This window comes from Aphelocoma coerulescens, chromosome 17, assembly GCF_041296385.1.
Source record: "Aphelocoma coerulescens isolate FSJ_1873_10779 chromosome 17, UR_Acoe_1.0, whole genome shotgun sequence".
Taxonomy (NCBI): domain Eukaryota; kingdom Metazoa; phylum Chordata; class Aves; order Passeriformes; family Corvidae; genus Aphelocoma; species Aphelocoma coerulescens.
In genome coordinates, this window is record NC_091030.1 from 2,133,048 (window position 1) to 2,154,616 (window position 21,569).

Consider the following 21,569-nt stretch of genomic DNA (forward strand, 5'->3'; position numbering starts at 1 on the left):
AAATATATATATATTTTTTTTTTTTTAAACTGAGCACACTGTAAACAACTGGTTCAACTTTTTAAATCTATGGTCTTGTCCCTAAGTTTATGAGAAACATGGAGATATTCTCTTCTAGCCTGGTTCAGGATGAAAATCAGAAGTTCTTGATGAATTTTTCAAGGAGAAATTTTGGGTCAAGCAGAATATTTTGAGTTTGAGAAATGTTACCAATTTCAATTGGATTCCTTTTAAATGGATCCTTTAGAAATGGAGAGGAATTAAATACAGATAAAATTAGAAAGCAGCCTGGAAAGGCTTGAAATGTCACACTCTGCACAAGGAGATATTTTTATATATAAGGTTATTTTGTAATATTGAAAGGAAAAAATGAATATCACTTTTTATACCTCTTTGTTTGCAGTTAGAGCCTTTCAGCTGCATTTGTGGCATCAGGAAAAGGCCCCAGACAACGTTCAGGGATCCAATCCCTCCTGGCTGTGCCGCTGTCTGGCTGATTCCTTGGCTCCTCTGGGTGCCCACAGTGATTTGGGACGTTGATGTGGGATGTGGGGTGAGCCATGGCTCACCCAACCCCTCCCTCGCCACCACAGCCGCACTGGCAGAGGATCAAAGATGAATCAATTCTTTTCTTCCAACTCCTCCATCCTCAGCAGCTCCAGAAATGCCAGATATTCATTTAAGGAACAGATTTTCCCAAGCCAGGGCCTTCCAAGAAAGGAATTTTCACTGCTTTTGGGAGGGTCTTGGGTGGATTTTAGCTGAGGCCTTTTGGCTTTGGCTGCAGTGAGTTCAGAGGCATTTCTGTCTCATTTTATGGCTTTTTTTGGCCAAGAAATGGGCAGCTGGAAGGTGCAGCTTGCAGCTCACCTTGGCAGGGCAAGAACTCCACAACTGCTGTTCACAGGGAGGTGAATCCCAGTTTGTCACCCCAAGAGGACAGAGGGACACATCCCATGACAGCCTCCCCTCTCCTGCCTCCTGGAGCTGCCCATCCCTGATGGAGGAACAACTCAAACCCCCTCTCTCTGCTCCTTGCTGGGTTCTCAGACTGGGAATTGCACTGACCAGGAGCTGAGTTACCTGTTTGACCAGTTTGGATACTGGGATGGAGAAGATGGCAGCGCAGAGGGAAATGCAGGGAGGAGGGAAAAGAGGTGGGGTAGGGAGAGCCTCTTCCCGGTGCAAAATGGGAGTTTTGCTCAGCCAGCCTTCCTAGAAGTGTGAATCCCCTTGGAAAATGTTCCCCTAAATCATCCATCCCTGGCTAAAATTGAGGAGGAAAGCACTGCTCTGGACAGCTGTGGTGTGGCCTGTGTTCTGCATCCAAACCCCTTGGGAATTCAGCCTGGAAAGACACTCGGGGAGCCCTGGGATGTGGCAGTCACAGAGTGCTTTTTGGTGGTGGTTTCTGTGAGGATCGAGCTCTCTTGGGAATTATTCCTCATTTGCCTGTTCTTCACTTCCATGCATCTTCTTTCTCTCTCCATCCCTTGACTCTCTCCCACTCCAGTGGTATTCTGGGACTCTGAGTGGTAACTGTGGACTCTCGTTGGTGTTTTTTGTAGCTTTTTGTGTGCTGAGGGCAGAATTAGAATTAAATCCTGTTTCATTTGACACCAGTGAACAGAACAAACCTCGTGGTGTTGCCAGCACTTGATAGGCACAGACTGCAAAGGGAGGAGAGGCTGGGCTTTGATTTCCCTGGCTCTGAGGCTGGGCAGACATGGAATAACCTCTGGGCATGCTGTGAGGGAAATCTGGGAGATCACAAGGGTTTGTCCCAGACTTCAGGTGACAGGGACGTCGTTCCAGTGGTTTCTTGTCCCTGCAGGATGCAGTGAGAGCTGAAAATGTGTAATAAGAGAAACAAGGAGATTTCAGCTCCTCTGGAGCCCATCTGAGCAGATTTTACACTGGACCAGCACTTTGTGCCCTTTGTCTGCTCATGTCAACACCAACAAGTGTCCCCTCAGGGGGGGGAAATTGTCTCCTTGGCTGGCAGGAGGTACCAGAGTTGGAGTCTGGAAGTGTCCAGGGCCAGGTTGGATGGGGCTTGGAGCACCCTGGGGTAGGGGAAAGTGTCCCTGCCCATGGCAGGGGGTGGAAGGAGATGATATTTAAGGTCTTTTCCAACCCAAACCAGTCTGGAACTCTAAGGCAGCTCAGTTCATACATCTGGGAAGCTGGGAGTTGAAGTCGGGAGTTTCTCTAAGCAGGGAGGTTATCCCAGGGATGGAAAACCTGGCCAAGTCTTCATTCCCTGCCGTGGCTTGGCTGGGACAGGTACCAGCCACACATCTGGATGCTGCAGACACCCCTGCAGACAGTCAGGAAATGGGATGAGGGAAGCCCACCTGGCTGCTTTTGGGAGAGCTCGGTGGGATTGCAGCGCAGTGCTGGCAAATCACTCCTTAAACCACCAAAGTTCCAACCCAGACCCGCTCCTGGACGGGAGCTGCCATCCACGTGCCAAGAATTCCAGCTCAGCACACAAAAAGTTCCCTCCTGTTTGTATTCTGGGTGTTTTGGGGGTTCACAGAGGGGCAGGGGAGGGTGGGGGGAGGCCTCGTGGCCCCCCCTCACAGCCCTGTCTGTCCCCAGCGCCTGGTGAGGATGAACATGCCCATCTCTCCTGAGGATTTAACCGTGCACTTCACCTCCACGCTGATGGCCCTGATCCGCACTGCCCTGGAGATCAAACTGGCCTCAGGTGAGAGGGACGGGGTGGCTGGGTCACCTGGACATCAAAGTCACCTCAGGTGAGAGGGACTGGTGGCTGAGGGGGTCTCTGGGTCACCAGGAGATCAAACTCACCTCAGGTGACAGGGACTGGTGGCTGAGGGGGGTCTCTGGGTCACCTGGACATCAGAGTCACCTCAGGTGAGAGGGACTGGTGGCTGAGGGGGTCTCTGGGTCACCTGCACATCAGACTCACCTCAGGTGACAGGGACTGGTGGCTGAGGGGGTCTCTGGGTCACCAGGAGATCAAACTCACCTCAGGTGAGAGGAATGGGTTGTCTGGGTCACCTGGAGATCAGACTCGCCTCAGGTGAGAGGAATGAGGTGGCTGAGGGGGTGTGTGAATCATCTGAACATCAAACTCGCCTCAGGTGAGAGCGATGGGGTGGCTGAGGGGGTCTCTGGGTCACCTGGAGGATGCAGCAAAGACACCGAGGGCAGCTCAGCTCCTTGGAATGCTCTGTGATCATGGCATGGTCCCACAGGGATTAGGGAAGCTGAGCTCACCTCTAGGCATGGATTTCATTATGCTGCAGATTTCCTGTACGTGGAAAAAACCCAGAACAGCACCAAGAAGAGACCAATGCCCTGCGTGGTCTCCTCCAGAGCTGTTCCCCAGCTCTGGCAGCCTCCAGCCTGTGCCCTGCAGGATGGGAGAGCAGTTCCTGCCACCTGAGCTCCAGAAAACCCGGAGAAGGAAGAAAATTGCAGTTTTTGGACAGCACTCTTGGCTCAAAGCCCAACTCCTGACCCCGAGATCAGCTCAGCTGATCAGAGCAAGGTGCCAGGAACACCAAGGGCATGGATTGATCCCTGGATGGGCCGTTCACTCAAGAGTTGGACTCGATCCTTGTGGGTCCCATCCAGCTCAGAGTATTCAGTGAAATCTGTGGGCTTGGTGTCCTCCCAAAACCATGGGAATTCTGCCCCAGGTGGGAATCCTATTTTCCCATTTCCTTCCCATGCCAGCACCCGAGGACAAGGGAGCTTGGGGACAGGACAGGGGGGTCCTGAGCATTCTCCTGCCTTTGAGGGGGCAACGAAATGTGGAGAACTTCGCCCATCTCAGTTGAGAACTCCGGGAGGAGAAGCCCTGGGCGCGTCCTCGTTGCTCTGTATCAGAAATGAGACTTTCCACACCTCTTTTCTGAACTATTCCAGCCCTTCCTCCCCAACGGCTCCATGCTGGGACTCCGAATGCCATGAACACATTCCGCCTTGAGATAAAACGTAATTATTGAAGGGGTTAATCAGGCGTTTACTCGCCTGCCCAATTAAACTTTGCATGGTAATAAAATACATCGGCCTTTTCTCCGGGTCGTTACCCCATTCCATCAGCCGGGCTGGGGTCACAATCACGGCTTGCCTGGCCTAAGCACTTTTACGCCTAATTTAAAAGTTAACAGGAGCTAACAACGCTCTCAGGAGCACAGGGCAAGGCAGGGTTAGGCTGTTGTGCTGTCCTAAGCAGTTTTAGGCCAGTGCAACCTCTCTCCTGTGCTGCTTAAACTTTGCCTTCGATGCTTTGGGGAGGCGTTGCTGGAAGAAAACAACATTTTGAGGTGCCTGGGGCTCCCCGAAGGAGTGGGATCAAGACAAGGATCAGACACTCATTTCTAAGGATGCATTTAGGACTTGCTGTGACTTTTTTTCAGGAATAATTCCTAAATAAGGATGCTGACAGTTTGTTTAAGTGTCAGTTTCTGGTTACTTGTCAGCCCTTTTTCAACTGGAAAAGCTCCCCCCACCCCTTCCTCGGACTGAAAACTGGAAGGGAGCCAGAGAGGAGAGCTCAGCTGATACCCCTGGGTTCTTTGTGTGGTTTCTATCTGCTCTGGGGTGTGAGGATCTGACCTGGTTTTGTTGTTAGGAGCTGCCTTTAAATAGGTTTCATGTGCTACATTTAATTGCGTCTTTGTGGGCTTAACAGGCCCTTAATAAACCCTCCCTAATGAGTTCCCGTGTGGGAGTTCAAACCTCGGTGTAACCGAGTACCCCGAGCCTCCTCCCCTTACTCTGCTCTTAGAAAAAGAATCTCTGTCATTCATTTGAACTCCTTAATTGCCTGCTGTGCCGGGAATTCAGCTGGGAGCTGGCCCGGGGCTCACACTTAATCACTTCCCACGTGTGTGTTTAGGCCCGGCTTTGGCCCTTAGAGCAGAGCCAAACCCAGCAGCTCTGCTCTGCCTTGGGGTGCAGCTGCTGGGACAGAGCTCAGTGCTCGTGGGTCACTGCCAGGGATTTCGGGAAGAAGTGGTGGCAGAGGGTTTGTGATCCATCAGTGGAGGGTGAACCTGCCCATGGCAGAGGGGCTGGATTAGAGGATCTTTAAGGTCTTTTCCAACCCAAACTAGTCTGTGATTCTGGGATTTTGTGACTCTGGGATTCCTGTCCAGGTCCTTTGCATCCCACCTGGGAGGTGCTGCTGCCTCCATGGCAGGAAGAGGCACCTACAGTTCCATGGAATAAGTCTGAGCTCACATTTAAGTCCCAGGTCACTGCTCAGGGTCCCCAGGGTGAGGTGAGGATGGTCCTGCCGAGTTCATGCGCTTCTGTCATGGAGGAGTGAATGGATTCCCTCGGCAGGGAAGGGCTGTGCTGGCTCTCCCTTCCCAAGGAATGGGAAGAGGGGATGCAAAGGGTGGGATGTGGTGCTAGGACAGGATTTTCACTCCTCTCCCTCTCCCTCCCTGGCTGCAGGCGGGGTGAAGCAGCACCAGTGCGATGCCGAGCTGAGGAAGGAGATTTCGCTGGTTTGGCCCAACCTGTCCCAGAAAACTCTGGATTTGCTGGTGCCTCCTCACAAACGTAAGTGCTTCCGAGCCCTGAGTCCATCCCAGGAACCCTGGATTAGGATTCTCCCTCCTCGTCTGCTCTGTCCTAAGCCCCGTCTGGGTCACCTGGAGGATGCAGCAAAGACACCGAGGGCAGCTCAGCTCCTTGGAATGCTCTGTGCTGCCCTGGCTCTGTCACACAGGATTAGGGAAGCTGAGCTCACCACTAGGCATGGACTTTGTTATGCTGCAGGGGATTTCCTGTGCATGGAAAAAACAAACCCCAAACAGCACCAAGAAGAGACCAATGCCCTGTGTGGCCTCTTCCAGAGCTGTTCCCCAGCTCTGGCAGCCTCCAGCCTGTGCCCTGCAGGATGGGAGAGCAGTTCCTGCCACCTGAGCTCCAGAAAAGCAGAAGAAGAAAAGTTAAAGCTTGCTGAGGATTTACAGAATCAGTTGTGAGGTGTTTGGGGGCTGAAGGCCTTGTGTTACTTGGTCCTGGGCAAAAGTGATGAGAAAATGGGAAGATTGCTGTTACCTTGATTAGCTCTGGATTCCTGATTAATGAGAAGCAGTACAGAGTAATAAAGGCATTGGTAATTAAGAAAAAAACAGTAGTAATTAAGAAAAATGAGGGAGCTGAGGAGGTGCAAATCAGTGGGTAGTGACTGCTGAAGTCTTTCCCCTCCCCTCCTCTCTTGATTCCCATGTATCTGCTGCTCCAGTTCTTTTTTCCATGGCGAGTGCTGGGCAGGGAAGGGCTGTCCCGTGGCTCTTGAGGGTGAAAAAAACCATCTGGAAAAACGAAATATTCCTTAAATGTACGTTAGCCCATTATAGCCCCATTTACTGCAACTCAAAGGAGCAGGAATAAGGCTGCTTTGTTCATAAAGGGCCGCCTGCGGGTCTGGGATGAATTTAGGAATTCTCTCAGCAATGCTGACTGTGCCACTGAGTTTTCCTGCCTTGTTTTTCCTACACAGTCCCTGGGTTTGCCACAGAGAGCTCCAAACCAAGGCAAGGCAGTGACAGGCAAAGAGCTGAACAATCTGTTGTTACCTTTTCTTGGTTTTTTTTTCCTTTCCCCTACTTTTCTGTGTCTGTTTTGCCTCATTATTCTCACACTGCTTCTTCCCTCTTCCTGTTTCTCACACCCATTTGCTGTTATTTCTTATTTTTGTCTTCTCCTCATCCTTGGAACGTCTCTGCCGTGTTTTCCCCGTGCTCTGGCAGCTGATGAAATGACTGTGGGGAAGGTCTACGCAGCCCTGATGATATTTGACTTCTACAAGCAGAATAAGAACAGCAGGGAGCAAGTCCAGCCCCCTGGGGGCCTGTGCCAGGTACAAACAGGGTCTTTCCATCCTCCCTCTCGGGCAGCTTTCACAAGAATCACCAGCAGGATTCACCCAGAAGGTCTGGCTGCTCCTCCAGGCAGGGTTTGAAAATGCTGGCTCAAAAATGGAAACCTCTCCTGAAAGTTTCTCCCAAAAAAATATTTAAAAAAAAGTCGCTGCAGTTGCCTTTTCCAGCAGATCCAGAATGATCTTTTCCAAAAAATGACAACTGATCTTTGAAAGTCTAAATCCTGTGTTTAAAAGTGGCCTGGGGAGCACCAAAAGATTTCCTTGGGAGACCAAAGAATTATTAAAAGCTGCTGATAGTTTGGCTATGGCAGGCTTAAGTTATACTTGAAAACAGGAATTACTCAAAGTCATTTGGGCTCTAGTAGATTTGAAGGTTTTTACAAATTCTACAAATTATTTACAAATTTACAAAATATTTTCACACAACTGGGATTGAAAGCCCAATCCTTTCCAGTAGGACAGGTACCTGTTGGTTTTAGGATGAGCATCCAGCTGATCTCCAGCATGGGCTGGAGATCTGTCTCACATATGGAAGGCTACAACAGATCTGGAATTGCACAGCCCTTCTGGCCACATCCATGTGGGAATTCCCTGCTGTGCTCTGGTGGCTGGGAGAGCATTCAGAGGGAAGGGGGATTGCAGCAGGACTTGGGAGAACATTGAGGGAAGGGGGATTGCAGCAGGACTTGGGAGAACATTGAGGGAAGGGGGATTGCAGCAGGATTTGGGAGAACATTGAGGGAAGGGGGATTGCAGCAGGATTTGGGAGAACGTTGAGGGAAGAGGGATTGCAGCAGGATTTGGGAGAACGTTGAGGGAAGCGGGATTGCAGCAGGATTTGGGAGAACATTGAGGGAAGGGGGATTGCAGCAGGATTTGGGAGAACGTTGAGGGAAGAGGGATTGCAGCAGGATTTGGGAGAACGTTGAGGGAAGAGGGATTGCAGCAGGATTTGGGAGAACATTGAGGGAAGAGGGATTGCAGCAGGATTTGGGAGAACATTGAGGGAAGAGGGATTGCAGCAGGACTTGACTTGTACCAGGTGTCCCTCAGAGCCTCTCCCAGCTGTGCCCGGGCTGGGGTGGCCTTTCCACAGCACTGATGCCCCAGAGTGGCAAAGTGGACTTTTTATGGACTGGGAAAATCCCTGCAGCCCATCCCAGCTCTGACAACCTCTCCTTGTGCTTGGCAGCCCGGGCCAGTGTCCCTCTTCCACCCCTTGAAGGCCACCCTGGAGCAGACCCAGCCCGCGGCCTTCAGCAACGCCAAGGCCTTCCTGCGGCAGAAGAGCTCGGCCTCCCTCAACAACGGGGGAGCCTTGTGAGTATCCCTGACCCCCCTCCAGAGCCACCATGCCTTGGGGGTCACCCCATCCACCGCTGCTGCTCCTGTGGCTCTGGTGACACCGAGGCCAGCAGCCCCTTCTCACCATGGCTGGGACAATCCCCACTGGTGGCTGCTCCCACTGTGGTTATCCCTGTGCTGCTAGCGTTGGCATCTCGGCGTTTCCTTCATGAATCCTCACTGGAGAGTTTCCCATTGTGAGTTTGCTCCCAGGAATTTGGGGCCGTTGCAAAACAAGCAAACAAACCCCACCGACCATCCCTGCAGTGAGTTTTTGGGAGGCCAAAGATCCTTGGGAATAAATTCGTCCCTCGAGCTCATGGCACTGGGTAACAGCAAGTGCTTGCCACAACACAATCTGTCTCTTTGGGAAAATTATCCCTCTGTGGAGAGCTTTCCAAACAGTCCTAGTGACAGTGATCCCTAATCAATTCTCCATTTCCTGCTCTCCAGGTGATTTTCCTCTGGATCATGAGCACGATGGATTTTTAGTGACACAGCTGAGGTTTAAACATCCCAAATAATCCTGATGGGGAAACCGACAGCTGACTCGACAGCTGGTGAAGGTGTTTGACCAATGTCCAGCTGGTCCTGCACACAAAATTGCCCTGAACTCCCAAATTCTTCCTTGTCCATCAAGAATTAAGTGGCAGAAGTTGTTTTCCTTAATTACCAAAAAGAAATTATGGCTGGTTTGATTTCCTCGTTCTCACGGGATCTTCAGGCTCTACAGGGGAAAAAACCCAGGGGACCTCAGAGCTTCACCAGCCACTGTGCCCATCCTGCACCTGAGTTTCACAAGTGAAACCCCAAAGGGTGCTCGAGTTCAGTTTGCCAAATTCAGCAAAATCTCTTTGCAAAAGAATGAATCTTTTTCCCTTTTTTCCTTTGGACAGGCCACCCCCGGAGGGAGGGATCAAAGAGTCCAGTTCTTGGGGGACCCAGTGCACCCAGGACGTGTTTTATGAAACCAGGAGCCCAGCTTTTGAGCGAGGCCACTCCGAGGAGATCCCCATTGAGAGGGTGAGCAAACAGGGGGAAGGTGGCAAGGGGGAGGTGCAGATTTTAGAGCTGTGGGAGAAGTTGAGAAATTTAGGAAATACTCAGAAAAAACATGTGAAGACAGGGTGAGGTGAGGGAAATTTTAGAACTTCAGAAATTTAAGAAAATGTTTAGAAAAAGCAGGTGAAGATGGGGTGAGATGCAGGAGATTTTAGAACTGGTAGAACTTCAGGAATTAAAAAAAAAAGTTTAGAAGAAGCAGGTGAAGACAGGGTGGGATGCAGATTTTAGAGCTGTGGGAGAACTTGAGAAATTTAGGAAATACTCAGAAAAAACCAGCTGAAGACAGGGTGAGATGCAGGAGATTTTAGAGCCATGGTGCAATTTCAGAAGTTTTAGAAAGTGTTTAGAAGAAACAGGTGAAGACAGGGGGACCTGAATTAGCAGAAGATCTGTCCCTTGAGATGGCATTGTTCTGTCATTGCTGGAGCACTGTGGAGAAACCCCAAACCTGGCAGCTCCCACAGCCTGATCTGGACGTGCTTTTCCTGGAATTCCATCTTGCTGCCACAGGTTACCTCAGGTTTTCCCTTCCCTCTGTCTCAGTCCCGTTACCCCAGCTCAGGTGAGGGGTTTCAGGTCAGAATGACCTGAGGGGTTTCCCAGTCACAGCTGGGGCTCGTGGCTGGTGGAGGAGCTCATGCCACTGTTCTTGCTGAGGACGGAGTAACCTGGGCACTCCCCAGCTCTTCAGTTGCCCCCTTTCCCACACCAGCCTCTCTTCCCAGTCAAATCAAACTTCACGAAGCTGATGGTGGCTTCAAAGCTGATGCTCCTGTTCTGGCTACTGAAACCATTCCATGTTTTGGTCAGGTGGTGGAAATGAAGGAGATCAGCCCCACAGTTGCCAACGGAGAGCCCCAACCAGGCCTGGAGAGCCAGGGCCGGGCAGCCTCCATGCCACGCCTGGCTGCTGAAACCCAGGTGAGAGACGGGGATTTCAGCGGCGGTGGGAGACTGAGGGTGGGCCGAGAGCTCAGCATCTTCTCCCTGCTTGTTGTGGCTTGGGAATATTGGTTTTAAAAGATGTGGAGACAGGAATCCAGCCCTTGTGCTGGGATGGCTGGGATTCCCTGCGGGGTGTGGCCGGGATTCCCTTCAGGGTGTGCCAGGGATTCCCTGCAGGATGTGGCCGGGATTCCCTTCAGGGTATGCCAGGGATTCCCTGCAGGATGTGGCCGGGATTCCCTTCAGGGTGTGCCAGGGATTCCCTGCAGGGGTGGCAGCTGTTCCTCTGCAGTCACAGCCCTGTCCCCAGTTTTACTCCTCCCTGCTTGCAGCAAAAGAAGCCCAGGGCGATGCCTCTGGCTGGGCCACCCAAGAGTGTCTGGGTCACTGTTAGGGGACAAGGCCATTTGCAGACTGGATTCCCAGAAGGCACATTTCCCATTCATTGTGTGCTGTCTATCCAGCCAGCCAAGCCATGTTCCTGTGCTCTGTCCTTAAAAAAAGCTGGAATTGTGCTGTGACACACTTGGATGGATGCAGTAGGCACAGGGACTAGCAGGGAACTGTGCCTGGAAGCTGCACTGGGACACTGAGCATGTTCCCTGTTTTTTCCTGTACTGTGACCTTGGCCAGTAAATGGTGTTGAGGATTTCCCTTGTTGATTTAACTATTTTTTTTAAAGAAATCTCCTCACTAGAGTTGACTTTCACAGCAACTTGTGGGCACTGCCTAGGATGTCACAGATCATTTTTGGCCATTTCACACGTTCGTTGCTGTTTGTCCCCAGTGCTGCCCAGCCACCATCCTGCCTCCTGTGTCACAACATCTCACCACTCGTGTCCTGCCTCATTCCCAGGGCCTGATTCACACAGCCAGGAGGGAGCAGCCTGGGCTTGGGGTCTGTTTCCGTGGCTCTCCATGGTGAAGGAACTGCTGCACCCTAAAGTGAAACCCTGTGTCGTGCACACACAGCAGGAACTGTTGTGCCATCGTGCTGGGGCTGCCTCTCACCAGCCCGAGGATTTCCCACCTGGCTCCAAAAACTGCAGCCTTTGTGGGAGCCCTGGGATTCTCTGAATTATCCTCACCGTGCTTAATACAAGCAGCAGCCCACAAAACAAAGCCTTTCTCCTTCCCCGTTCCCAGAAGCTGTCCTTTATCCCAGACCACACGTAGCCTCTTTCCTTCCTTGCCAGTGCAGCTGGCAGAGCCTTTCCTTGGGAAACTCCTCTCCATGACAGTCAGGTATTTGCAGGAGTGTCCCTGATGCCTTTTCCTCTGGTCCTAAAAATACGAGTCAGACACAGTTAAGGTGATGAAAGGGGTACCTTTAGATGAGGATCCTCAGGTGCACAAATCCGTCAGGTAGAAAAGGCTGAGGGTGCCCCGGTGTGATGCGTGCACAATTCTTAAGAGATTCTGCAAATTAGCATATCTGACAAGAACCCCCCAATTAGGAACCTGCCTGCTGAAGTCATTCCCCCCATTCTAGTCCTGATGCCTCGATGTGGCTACCTGAAAACAGAGGCCAGACAAGAATAAGAGAATAAAAGCAGGGATTTATTTGAACGGCCTTCGAAGGTTCACCCTGGGCAGGCCAAAGGCTCCACCCAAGATGGACCCTGGGTCACAGGTTCATCACACTTTTATAAGTTTGGTCCATTTGCATATCAGGGTTAATTCTCCAATTATAACTTCAGTTAATGATGCAATTATTAACATAATTAATAATAAGATTATTATGATGATAAAATTATCCCAAGTTTGCCTTTCCTCTTTAGAGGCTTTTAGTTTACACTTTTTGGGGCCTGGGACAATCAAGGCGTCCTTGAAGAGCAAACCTGGAGGGGTTTGTTGTGTCTGACCAGCGTGAGAGAAGAGCAGCTAATGGGCCACATGAAGCTTCAGAGTGACACACCAGGCAGTGCAGGATTTGAAAAATATAAAAGTTAAAACCAAAGGCATCAGTACTTTGTAGATTCTCCCCCCTTAGGATGAGATCCAGGCCCTGTTTACAAAACCATGTCTTAGAAAACTGGTTTCAGCCTTGCTTTCTAAGGAGAACCAAGATAGCACCAGGATCCTGGAATTTTTGTCTTTCTGCCTGGGAAAATGTTGAAGTTCAGCTACAATATGAAGCTACAAAGCTCCAAGTGTCTGTGTAAAGGATACAGAGAATATAGAAAAGAAAAAAAGGGTGAAAAACCAAAAGGGCATCATCCCTGACCAGGAGCACGGCTTGTGTCCTGCAGGGTGTCACTGCCCCTCGTGCCACACCTGCTTGTGAATCAGGCCCGGGATCTCAGGTCTAACCTCATTTAATAACACAACGTTCAGCGGTCGTAGCTTGGGTGAATAACTGATGTCCTTTCTGTGTGTGTCTCCCCCCTCCATGCCCCCCACCCTCCCTCTCACGTGCTGCTCTGCCCCTCCCCAAACTTTGAGTTCTTCCTGACTCTTATTTGCAACGCTTTCTGTTCCTGGACGTCTCCCTTTCTGTTTGCCTCTCTCTTTTTATGTTGCACTTCTTTAAAAACAACCCCTCCTCCTGTGTTTTTCCCCATCCCTCTTTGCTGTCCTGCCCTCATCACCTCCCTCCCTGGTCATCATCGTGTCCGCTGCACATCTGATGTCTGACACTGGCTGTACTGTGGGGCTGCTTCCAATAATGTCCCTCACCTTGTCCGAATTGTTTGCAGAGGAGCAAAGCACGGTCACCTGGGAGTTACCTGGCAGTATGTAGTTCGCACTAAATTGTATCCTATTCATCTTAATAATTAATTAACCTGCCTTTAACCCTCGACTTTTCTCCCCTCTCATTTGGAGTTGCAGCTGCTCGCTCTCTCTTTCTCTCTCTTTCTCTCTCTCTCTCTCTCTCTGTCTCTTCCCACTTCTCCGCCCTTCCCTACATCCCTGGTTGCTCGCTGCTGGCTCTGGGAGCAGGGCTTGGGTGGGTGCTTGGCTTTATTTTTGGGGTTTTTTTTTTGATTTGTTTATTTTCGTGCCTCGTTGCTCAGGAATTCAGGCAGTGAAAACAGTCGGGTTGGTAATGAAGAAGCAATTAGGAGCTCTCTGCAGGGGTGCCTGCAGCCTCCCAAGGCTTTTTGGGAGCTTGTGCCTCCCTTAACAGGAGCATTGCCAGGATTTATGGAAAAGGGATTCATTGCTTTGGCCCTGATTCATGTCCGTGGGACTTCTGTCCCTGGAGTAAGCATGGAAGCAGGACCAAAGCCCATAAAGAAATGTTTATTTGACAATATACCTGAGATTTTTTGTTTGGGTTTTTTTTGGTGGTTTTTTTTTGTTTGTTTCGGTTTGGTTTTTTTTGTTTGGTTGGTTTTGTTTGTTTGGGGTTTTTGTTTTGGTTTTGTTTGTTGCGGGTTTTTTCTTTGTTTGGGGTTTTGTTTCTTTGTTGTTTGTTTGTTTGTTGGGAATTTTCTGTTGCTTTCTTCCTGGCAGCTCCTGTATGGATTTTAAAACTCTGGATGTGTTTGTAGTGGGAAGTACTTTCACCTCCCATATTTTTTGCCCATCAGACTGTCCAGTTTACACCCCCCTGCCCTCCCCCAGCTGCAGGCTCAGCACTGAGCAAGGACAGATGTGAAGCTCCTGAATATAAATTTTTGCCCACACAAACGAGGGCCACAAAAGGTGACACAAAAGCAGCACAGCGTGGTCCTGCTGATGGAATTGGTGCTTCCAGGGACACACCACAGGCTGTGCTGGGCTCCCTCATCCCAGCTCTGTGCCTCTTACAAACCTTCCAGCACCAGGATCCCAACTGCCCTTCCTGTGGGAAGCACCAAAATGTGGGTAACTGCCCAGATTGTGCCTTTACACCCGGGATAATCTGCCCTCAAGGGGAGGGAGAATGTTTTTTCCGCTCAAAGTAATGAGCAGAGCTGTGAAACAATTGCCTTTGCCTTGGGTAAATATCACAGGGAAGCAGAGATCTGGATTTCGGGATAAGCAAACAAAAGAGAACAGACAGGAAAAATAATACAGAGCTCTGAGGAAAGGTTACAGTGAGCAGAGTAAATGTTCTGTGAGAGCTGTTGTTGGAGGCACTTATTGGATTGGGAATTCAAACAAGTGGAAGGCTGAGGGACCGGGGAACATCCTGAACTTCCCTGTTGGGCTGGAGCGCTGTGCCCTGAGACCTCTCGTCTGGCACATGGCTCGGATGCAGTGGCACACACAGGGAAGCATCCAGAGGGTGGATGAGGTGTTGTCCCCACATGGAGCCAGCCAGAGGCCAGCAGAGAAGGAAATGTGGGAATTGTCCTTGTTTTCTGAGCTTTATCCCTGGGCAGAGGGAAGGCAGAGGCTGTGAGAGGAGCTGTCCTGCAGGATGCTTGTCTGGGGTTCTGCAGAACCTTCGTAAGGTTTTGTACCTAAAGGGAAGGGAGCAGGGTCTGGAGCTGCAGGAGCAGGGTCTGGAGCCGCCGGAGCAGGGCCCGGAGCCGCCGGAGCAGGGCCCGGAGCTGCAGGAGCAGGGTCTGGAGCTGCAGGAGCAGGGCCTGGAGCTCCCGGAGCAGGGTCTGGAGGTGCCAGAGCAGGGCCCAGAGCCGCAGGAGCAGGGTCTGGAGCTGCCGGAGCAGGGTCTGGAGCCGCCGGAGCAGGGCCCGGAGCCGCCGGAGCAGGGCCCGGAGCTGCAGGAGCAGGGTCTGGAGCTGCAGGAGCAGGGCCTGGAGCTCCCGGAGCAGGGTCTGGAGGTGCCAGAGCAGGGCCCAGAGCCGCAGGAGCAGGGTCTGGAGCTGCCGGAGCAGGGCCCGGAGCTGCAGGAGCAGGGCCCGGAGCCGCAGGAGCAGGGCCTGGAGCCGCAGGAGCAGGGCCTGGAGCCGCAGGAGCAGGGCCTGGAGTCGCTGGAGCAGGGCCGGAGCTGCAGGAGCAGGGTCTGGAGCCGCAGGAGCAGGGCCCGGAGCCGCAGGAGCAGGGTCTGGAGCTGCCGGAGCAGGGCCCGGAGCCGCAGGAGCAGGGCCCGGAGCCGCAGGAGCAGGGCCTGGAGCCGCAGGAGCAGGGCCTGGAGCCGCAGGAGCAGGGCCTGGAGTCACTGGAGCAGGGCCCGGAGCTGCAGGAGCAGGGCCCGGAGCCGCAGGAGCAGGGCCCGGAGCCGCAGGAGCAGGGCCTGGAGCTGCCGGAGCAGGGCCCGGAGCTGCCGGAGCAGGGCCCGGAGCCGCAGGAGCAGGGCCCGGAGCCGCAGGAGCAGGGCCTGGAGCCGCAGGAGCAGGGCCTGGAGTCACTGGAGCAGGGCCCGGAGCTGCAGGAGCAGGGTCTGGAGCCGCAGGAGCAGGGTCTGGAGCTGCCGGAGCAGGGCCCGGAGCCGCAGGAGCAGGGCCCGGAGCCGCAGGAGCAGGGCCCGGAGGTGCCGGAGCAGGGCCTGGAGCTGCAGGAGCCTGGAGCTGCCACTGGCACAGGGGGAGGGTCCAGCAATGCTGTCGCTGCTCTCAGTGCCCAGATGTTTGGACACAAATGTTTTTAAAACAGCAAAAGCAAACCCAGGTATTCCTTTCTGGAGGTCCTGGTAGGATTGCAGGATGCACACAGTATCCTTGCCTCAAAGGGCTTCTGAGAGTGATGGTGGGACCAGAGAGGTTTAAATGTTTGATGGGAGTTATCTTCAGCTGCAGGGAGGCAGAAGGAATTTCCCCGTGGCTTGGCCTGTAGCTTGTCCCGATTCCTGATTTTTCTCCCCCTCCATGTGGTGCTCAGCAATGCTGCCTGCTTTCCCCTTTGGAGCTGCTTTGGGATGCAGGCCCTGGAGCAGCTGTGGGTGCCACTGGTGTTGGAGAGTTGCCCTTGGCTGCTGCTGTGCCCCGTGTCCCTGCTGAGCTCCGTGCTGTGTGTGCTGTGCAGTGCTGCCGTGCCTCTGCTCCCTGTGGATTGGCACTCAGAGACCGCTCCCCACATGTCACACTCAATCCACATCCCACAAATCCTCCTGCCCATTCCGGTTATCTCCAATTAACCATTTCTCTCCTTCCCCTCCTTGCCCCTTTCTCTCGCTGTTTAACCCCTTCCATGCTGGGAACCAGGCAGCCGAGTGGGGCCCGGCGCCTTCCCTCACCCTGCTCCGTGTCCCTCCCTGTTCCCCGCAGCCCATCCCGGACACGAGCCCCATGAAGCGCTCGGTCTCCACGCTGACCCCTCAGCGCCCTCACGCCATGCACCTCTACGAGTATTCCCTGGAGCGGATGCCTCCGGAGCAAGGCCACCACCACCACCACCACCGCTGCCACCGGCGGAAAGAGAAGAAGCAGAAATCCTTGGATAGGGCCGCCCATCACTTGGCTGATGGACAAGCTGGTGAGTGCTTTGCCAAGCAGGATTTGTCCCTTGTCCTCCTCCTTTCAAGTAGGATTTGGGGTCCTGTCTGCATGGAAGGATCTCCCCACCCCATACACGTCGGTGACCCCCTACCCAACGTTCTCCTTTTCAGTAGCCCAGTCTGGAGAGTCTTCTTCCAAGGACAAGAAGCAGGAGCGTGGCCGCTCCCAGGAGAGGAAGCAGCACTCCTCCTCCTCGTCCGAAAAGCAGCGCTTCTACTCCTGCGACCGCTACGGCAGCCGGGACCGTGCCCAGCCCAAATCTGCTGACCAGAGCAGGCCCACTTCCCCCAGCGGGGGCCCGGAGCACGGCCCGCACAGACAGGTGAGGAGAGGCAGGGTGGGGAAGCAGCCCTGAGGTCTGCCAGGGATTTGTGCACCTTTTCCATGTTTTGCTTGAATTAAAGGAGGTGGAATGGGGAAGGAAGGCCAGGTAGAAGCAGGTAAAGCCATTGAGGTCCTGCTTGGGGCTTCACACCAAGGTTGGAAAAATCCTCCAAGTCCAACCTGTCCCCAATCCCACCTTGTCCCCAGCCCAGAGCACGGAGCACGTCCAGGCCTTCCTTGGACACCTCCAGGGATAGGGACTCCAAACCTCCCTGGGCAGCCCCTTCCAATGACCAACCACCTTTTCCATGATGGAATTCCTCCTCATGTCCAACCTCCCCTTGTAGGCTGTTTCCTCTTATCCTACTCCTCTTAAAAGGGAGCAGAGCCCAGCCCCAACCTGGCTCCACCCTTCTGTCAGGGAGTTGTAGAAACCAAAAAGGTCCTCCCTGAGCCTCCTTTTCTCCACACTAAAATTTATTTTTCCTTTCTTTTGTAATTGTGAGGTGCTCAGGCTCTTGGGAAAAGCTGGGCAGCTTCCCCTGGATGTTGGGATGTTGCTGGTCACTGGGAGAGCCAGGCAGGGCAGAATGAGCATTGATTGACAGCCTGATGAGTTGATAGGAAGGAAGAAGTGCTCTTTAAAACTAAAGGTCTGGTCTCAAAATGTTAGGTTGGGAAAGGCTGAGGGATTTTTCAATGCACTCATGTCCTGCCTTGGGAGAATGTAAACAGGAATGGGAAAATGGGCCTGTTCCTCTCACTTGTGGCATTTGTGTAAATTACTGCAGTGTAGTTCCCCCTCACGTGGCATTATCAGTAACCCAGGAAGCTGCCAGACCCTTCTACAACCCCAAAATCAAACGTGTAACATTAAAGAGGAGAAGGTGAATGCATTTCTCTTAAAGGAACTTGTTAAAGCCTGTCCAAAAAGCTTTTGGTTGTTATTTTTTCAGAAATTGGCTATTTAATCTAAAGGCATTTCATTCCCAAACTGCAAAAACCAGTCCCCAAGATCCTCCTTCCATGTGGAATCCATAATAATAATTATAATCATCATCATCAGTTTTGGCCACAGAAAGAGAGTCGTAGAATCCTAAATTGGTTTGATTTGGAGGGGACCTTAAAGCTCATCTCATTCCAACCCTCTGCCGTGGGCAGGGACACCTCCCACAAGCCCAGCACTCAAAACTGTGGGGTGAAGTTGTGCACAAACCCACCCCGAGGCTGAATCATAAAAAGAATAATGAGAATTTGTAAAAAACACCCCAATAACCCAGGTTTCTGAGCTGCTCCCAGGCCAGGTAAGGCGCATGTCGAGCCCTGTATGCTGTGGGTGCCTCCCCTGGGCAGTGTCCCCCCTCTGTTGGAGCCGTGTGCCAGTTTGCGTCCTACCGATGCTCTGCCCCTCTCTGTTCCTACTGCTCCCAGACTTGAACTCTCCAGCTCTTCACATCTTGTGTTGAATTATCTCTCGAGAGCCTCCCCCGCCCCGACTGTGCTTGTCTAAACTCTCTCTTTTTTTGCTTTTCTTTCCTCTTGTGACTCGTCTCCGCCTTCTGTTGCTTCTCCTTCTGTTTGATACCTGCCTGCCTTTGTGTTTGTCCGGCGTTTCCCTTTTTTTATTTTTTGATTTGCTCTGTTCCAATTTTGATGTAGGGCAGTGGTTCAGTTAATGGGAGCCCCTTGCTGTCGACATCTGGTGCTAGTACCCCCTGCCGGGGTCGGAGGCAGCTCCCACAGACTCCACTGACCCCACGCCCCAGCATCACTTACAAGACCGCTAACTCCTCGCCCGTGCACTTCACCACTTTCCAAACCCCCACGTTCTCCCCGGGCCGCCTGAGCCGCGGGCTGTCCGAGCACAACGCGCTGCTGCGGGGGGAGCAGCCGCCGCCCCCGCCCACCGTGGCCCGCATCGGCTCCGACCCCTACCTGGGCCACCACGACGCCGCCGCCGACAGCCCCCAGCGCGCCGCGCCCGAGGACACGCTCACCTTCGAGGAGGCCGTGGCCACCAACTCGGGCCGCTCCTCAAGGACTTCCTACGTCTCCTCCCTGACCTCGCAGTCGCACCAAATCCGCCGGGTGCCCAACGGGTACCACTACACGCTGGGGCTCAACACGGGCCCCGGCGCCCGAGGACGCAGTTACTACCACGAAGCCGATGAGGATGACTGGTGCTAGCGGCTCGGCGGAACCCTGCGAGGTGTGCGTGCTTAATAAGGATGAGTTTTATCATCTGGAGGGCTGGGAGCTCCCACGGGGAGCAGCTCCAGCGGGGCAGCCCCGAGAACTGCTCAGCGCCCGGGGCCGGAGATGCCCCTGCAGCCTCTCTCTCCTCTGTTGTTCTTTAGTTTTTCCTTTTTGATTTTTTTTTTTTGGTTTTTTGCACTAGACAGATGGAGGAAGAAGGCTCCCTCCTTCTGGGGAGGGCAGCGGGAGGAGCACATCCCTCTCTGCCCCCTCCCCACTGCCTTGTCTAGTCCCGAGACACGCACCAGGCGCCAACCCGGCCGCGGACGCGAGGAGCCGGGAGAAGAGCGATCCTCGCCTTCCACGGGTGGAAAAGCAGAACTGTGGGTCCTTCTCAAGATTGGCGCAGTTTTGTTGGGCTATTTCTTAATTAATTTACCATCATAATTCCCCCCTGCCAGGGCGGGAGCCGGGGGTCGCAGAGGGACTCACGCGATCAACGCTCGCCCCCCCGCGTTCTGTCTCGTTGAGCGCTGAGAAGGAAGAGATGCACCCAAGAAACTGGGAGAGGAGAAACACAGCCCAGAACAAAGGACAGTCCTTTGGGACTTGATGTTCAGCCACTGCAATCCTTTAGGGCAGAGCTGGTGCCACCCCCCCCCTCCCCGAGCTGAGAGCTGACCCTGCTGTGACACCGCTGCCCCGGGGGTCTCTAATGTCACTCACCACATCGGGTCCTTCACACTGACACACGATAAAGCCACAAGAGAGCTCCTTTGTAAGGACTGTTTCCTTGCTGCTGAGACTTTTCAATCCATCCCTCTCTCCTGTTGACTGCAACACGCCCTCACTGTTTTGTCTTGTTTACAATATAAGCTTGATTTAGCAAAAAAAACAACTTAAAAAAAACAAAAAGTCCACAAAAAAAAACCAAACCCCAACCCAAACAAAAAGAGGAAAAAAAAGCGTAGGGGTGAGAAGAAGAAATGTTATTGGTTTTATATCAAGCTATTAGATAGAACTTTAACTTTTCATTGTGTGCATTTTTGTAAATTGTACAGTAAAAAAAAAACCAAAAAAAAAAAAGAAAAAAATTTCCTCTTTATGTAGAGAATTAGTCCAATTGTCATTCCAGGTCCCACCGTTTCTACCGAATGCTCCAGTTGTTCACTACTAAGTGCCTAACCTTTGAAATCTTTCACAGTGACGATGCAACCTCTTGCTTGGAGGCATCAGAGCATGGGCGAGTGTGGGGAGGGCAGAGAGGGCGGGGGCCGAGTGGCCGGAGCCTCGGAGGGGCCCTGGGGTCAGCACGCCCTGGACACTGCGCTCCAGGCCGGGAGCTTCCAGTGGGGAAGGCAAACGTGCTTTGGGGTTGGTTTGGGTTTTGTTGGCCTTTTATTTTTTAATTTTTTTTTTTTTAGAATATATAAATATATATATATATATAGATATACTTTTATGGGTGGGAGGGGAGCGATTGCAGCAAACAAAGCCGGCCTTGTCTCATTGCCCAGTGAAGGAAATGCAGGTGGGAAAGGGCAGCAGCTGCAGGGATGCTCCTGCAGGAGAAGCAGCATCTCCCACAGGCTGGCTGAGAGAGCTCTGGCCGTGCATCATTGGTGTGGAGGGCAGCTGGAGTGAGTTGTTTTTATTGCCTGATAAGAGAAGGTTAAAAAAACAAATGATGATGATGATAATAATAATAATAATAATAATCCAAACCTCTAACTCTGATTCTCAGGGATGAGATTTCTGCGTTCTTGCAACGATTCTTGTGTTGGCTGGTTTCTTTCTTTTGTGCCCGTGTGGATTCCTGCACTGTGAGCCTGGGAAAGGGGCAAACGCGCTGTGCTGGCGGGGAGGGAGGCTGGGGGCAAAGCCTCGTGCCCGGGGCTCTGCTGAGCCCTCGTGGGGCTGGATCGGCGCACAGGGCAGCCAGAGGACATGGAGAGGTTCAAAGGTAAAAGGAGGAAGGGTGGGAGGTGCCAAGCACATCCCTAAAGACACCGCTAGGAAAGAGGACAGGGTCGGAGAGGTGAATTTTTTCAGGGCATCTACCAAGCCCCAGACCTGTGGAACTTCTCCAGGCGCAGCGGTCGCGTGGGATGGGTGGAAATCTCGCTGGCCCTGGTGATCTGTTCTGTCCCTGGGGTGTTTGGAGGGGATCAGATGCCACCAAAACGCTCAGGAGGTCTCCTGTGCTCTCAGCGAAGTCTTTCAGCCTCAGGCAGGAGCAGTCTGCTCTAGGGTGGTTCTTCACATCTCCTGTAGCTCTTCCCTTGAGGAAACTCAACCCGGTTTTGTTCCCTCCAGTGTTTTGTTTTAATTTCGTTCTGTTCAGTAGCAATCTCTGGCCGATCTCATCCCTGGATTCTTCTAAAGGATAACTCCTGTCTGTATCTCTGTCTCTGTATTCGTGTGCACTCGGAATAAAGGCAGTGTGGTAGCCAGAGGTCACGGCTGGCATTCCTGGCATTCCC

At 52.6% G+C, this 21,569-nt stretch overlaps 1 protein-coding gene across 1 annotated transcript in view; it reads left to right on the top strand.

Annotated features, from left to right (window-relative positions):
• CACNA1B (calcium voltage-gated channel subunit alpha1 B) overlaps nucleotides 1-20,121 on the top strand; it is a 265,893-nt gene extending 245,772 nt beyond the window's left edge. The window contains exons 38-46 of the mRNA XM_069031456.1: nucleotides 2,605-2,713; nucleotides 5,443-5,550; nucleotides 6,750-6,859; nucleotides 8,076-8,203; nucleotides 9,124-9,250; nucleotides 10,103-10,213; nucleotides 16,336-16,543; nucleotides 16,677-16,888; nucleotides 18,550-20,121. Coding sequence (XP_068887557.1) covers nucleotides 2,605-2,713; nucleotides 5,443-5,550; nucleotides 6,750-6,859; nucleotides 8,076-8,203; nucleotides 9,124-9,250; nucleotides 10,103-10,213; nucleotides 16,336-16,543; nucleotides 16,677-16,888; nucleotides 18,550-19,077 — 1,641 coding nt within the window. The 3' untranslated portion in view covers nucleotides 19,078-20,121. The remainder of the gene's footprint in view (nucleotides 1-2,604; nucleotides 2,714-5,442; nucleotides 5,551-6,749; nucleotides 6,860-8,075; nucleotides 8,204-9,123; nucleotides 9,251-10,102; nucleotides 10,214-16,335; nucleotides 16,544-16,676; nucleotides 16,889-18,549) is intronic.
• Nucleotides 20,122-21,569: the final 1,448 nt, after the last annotated feature.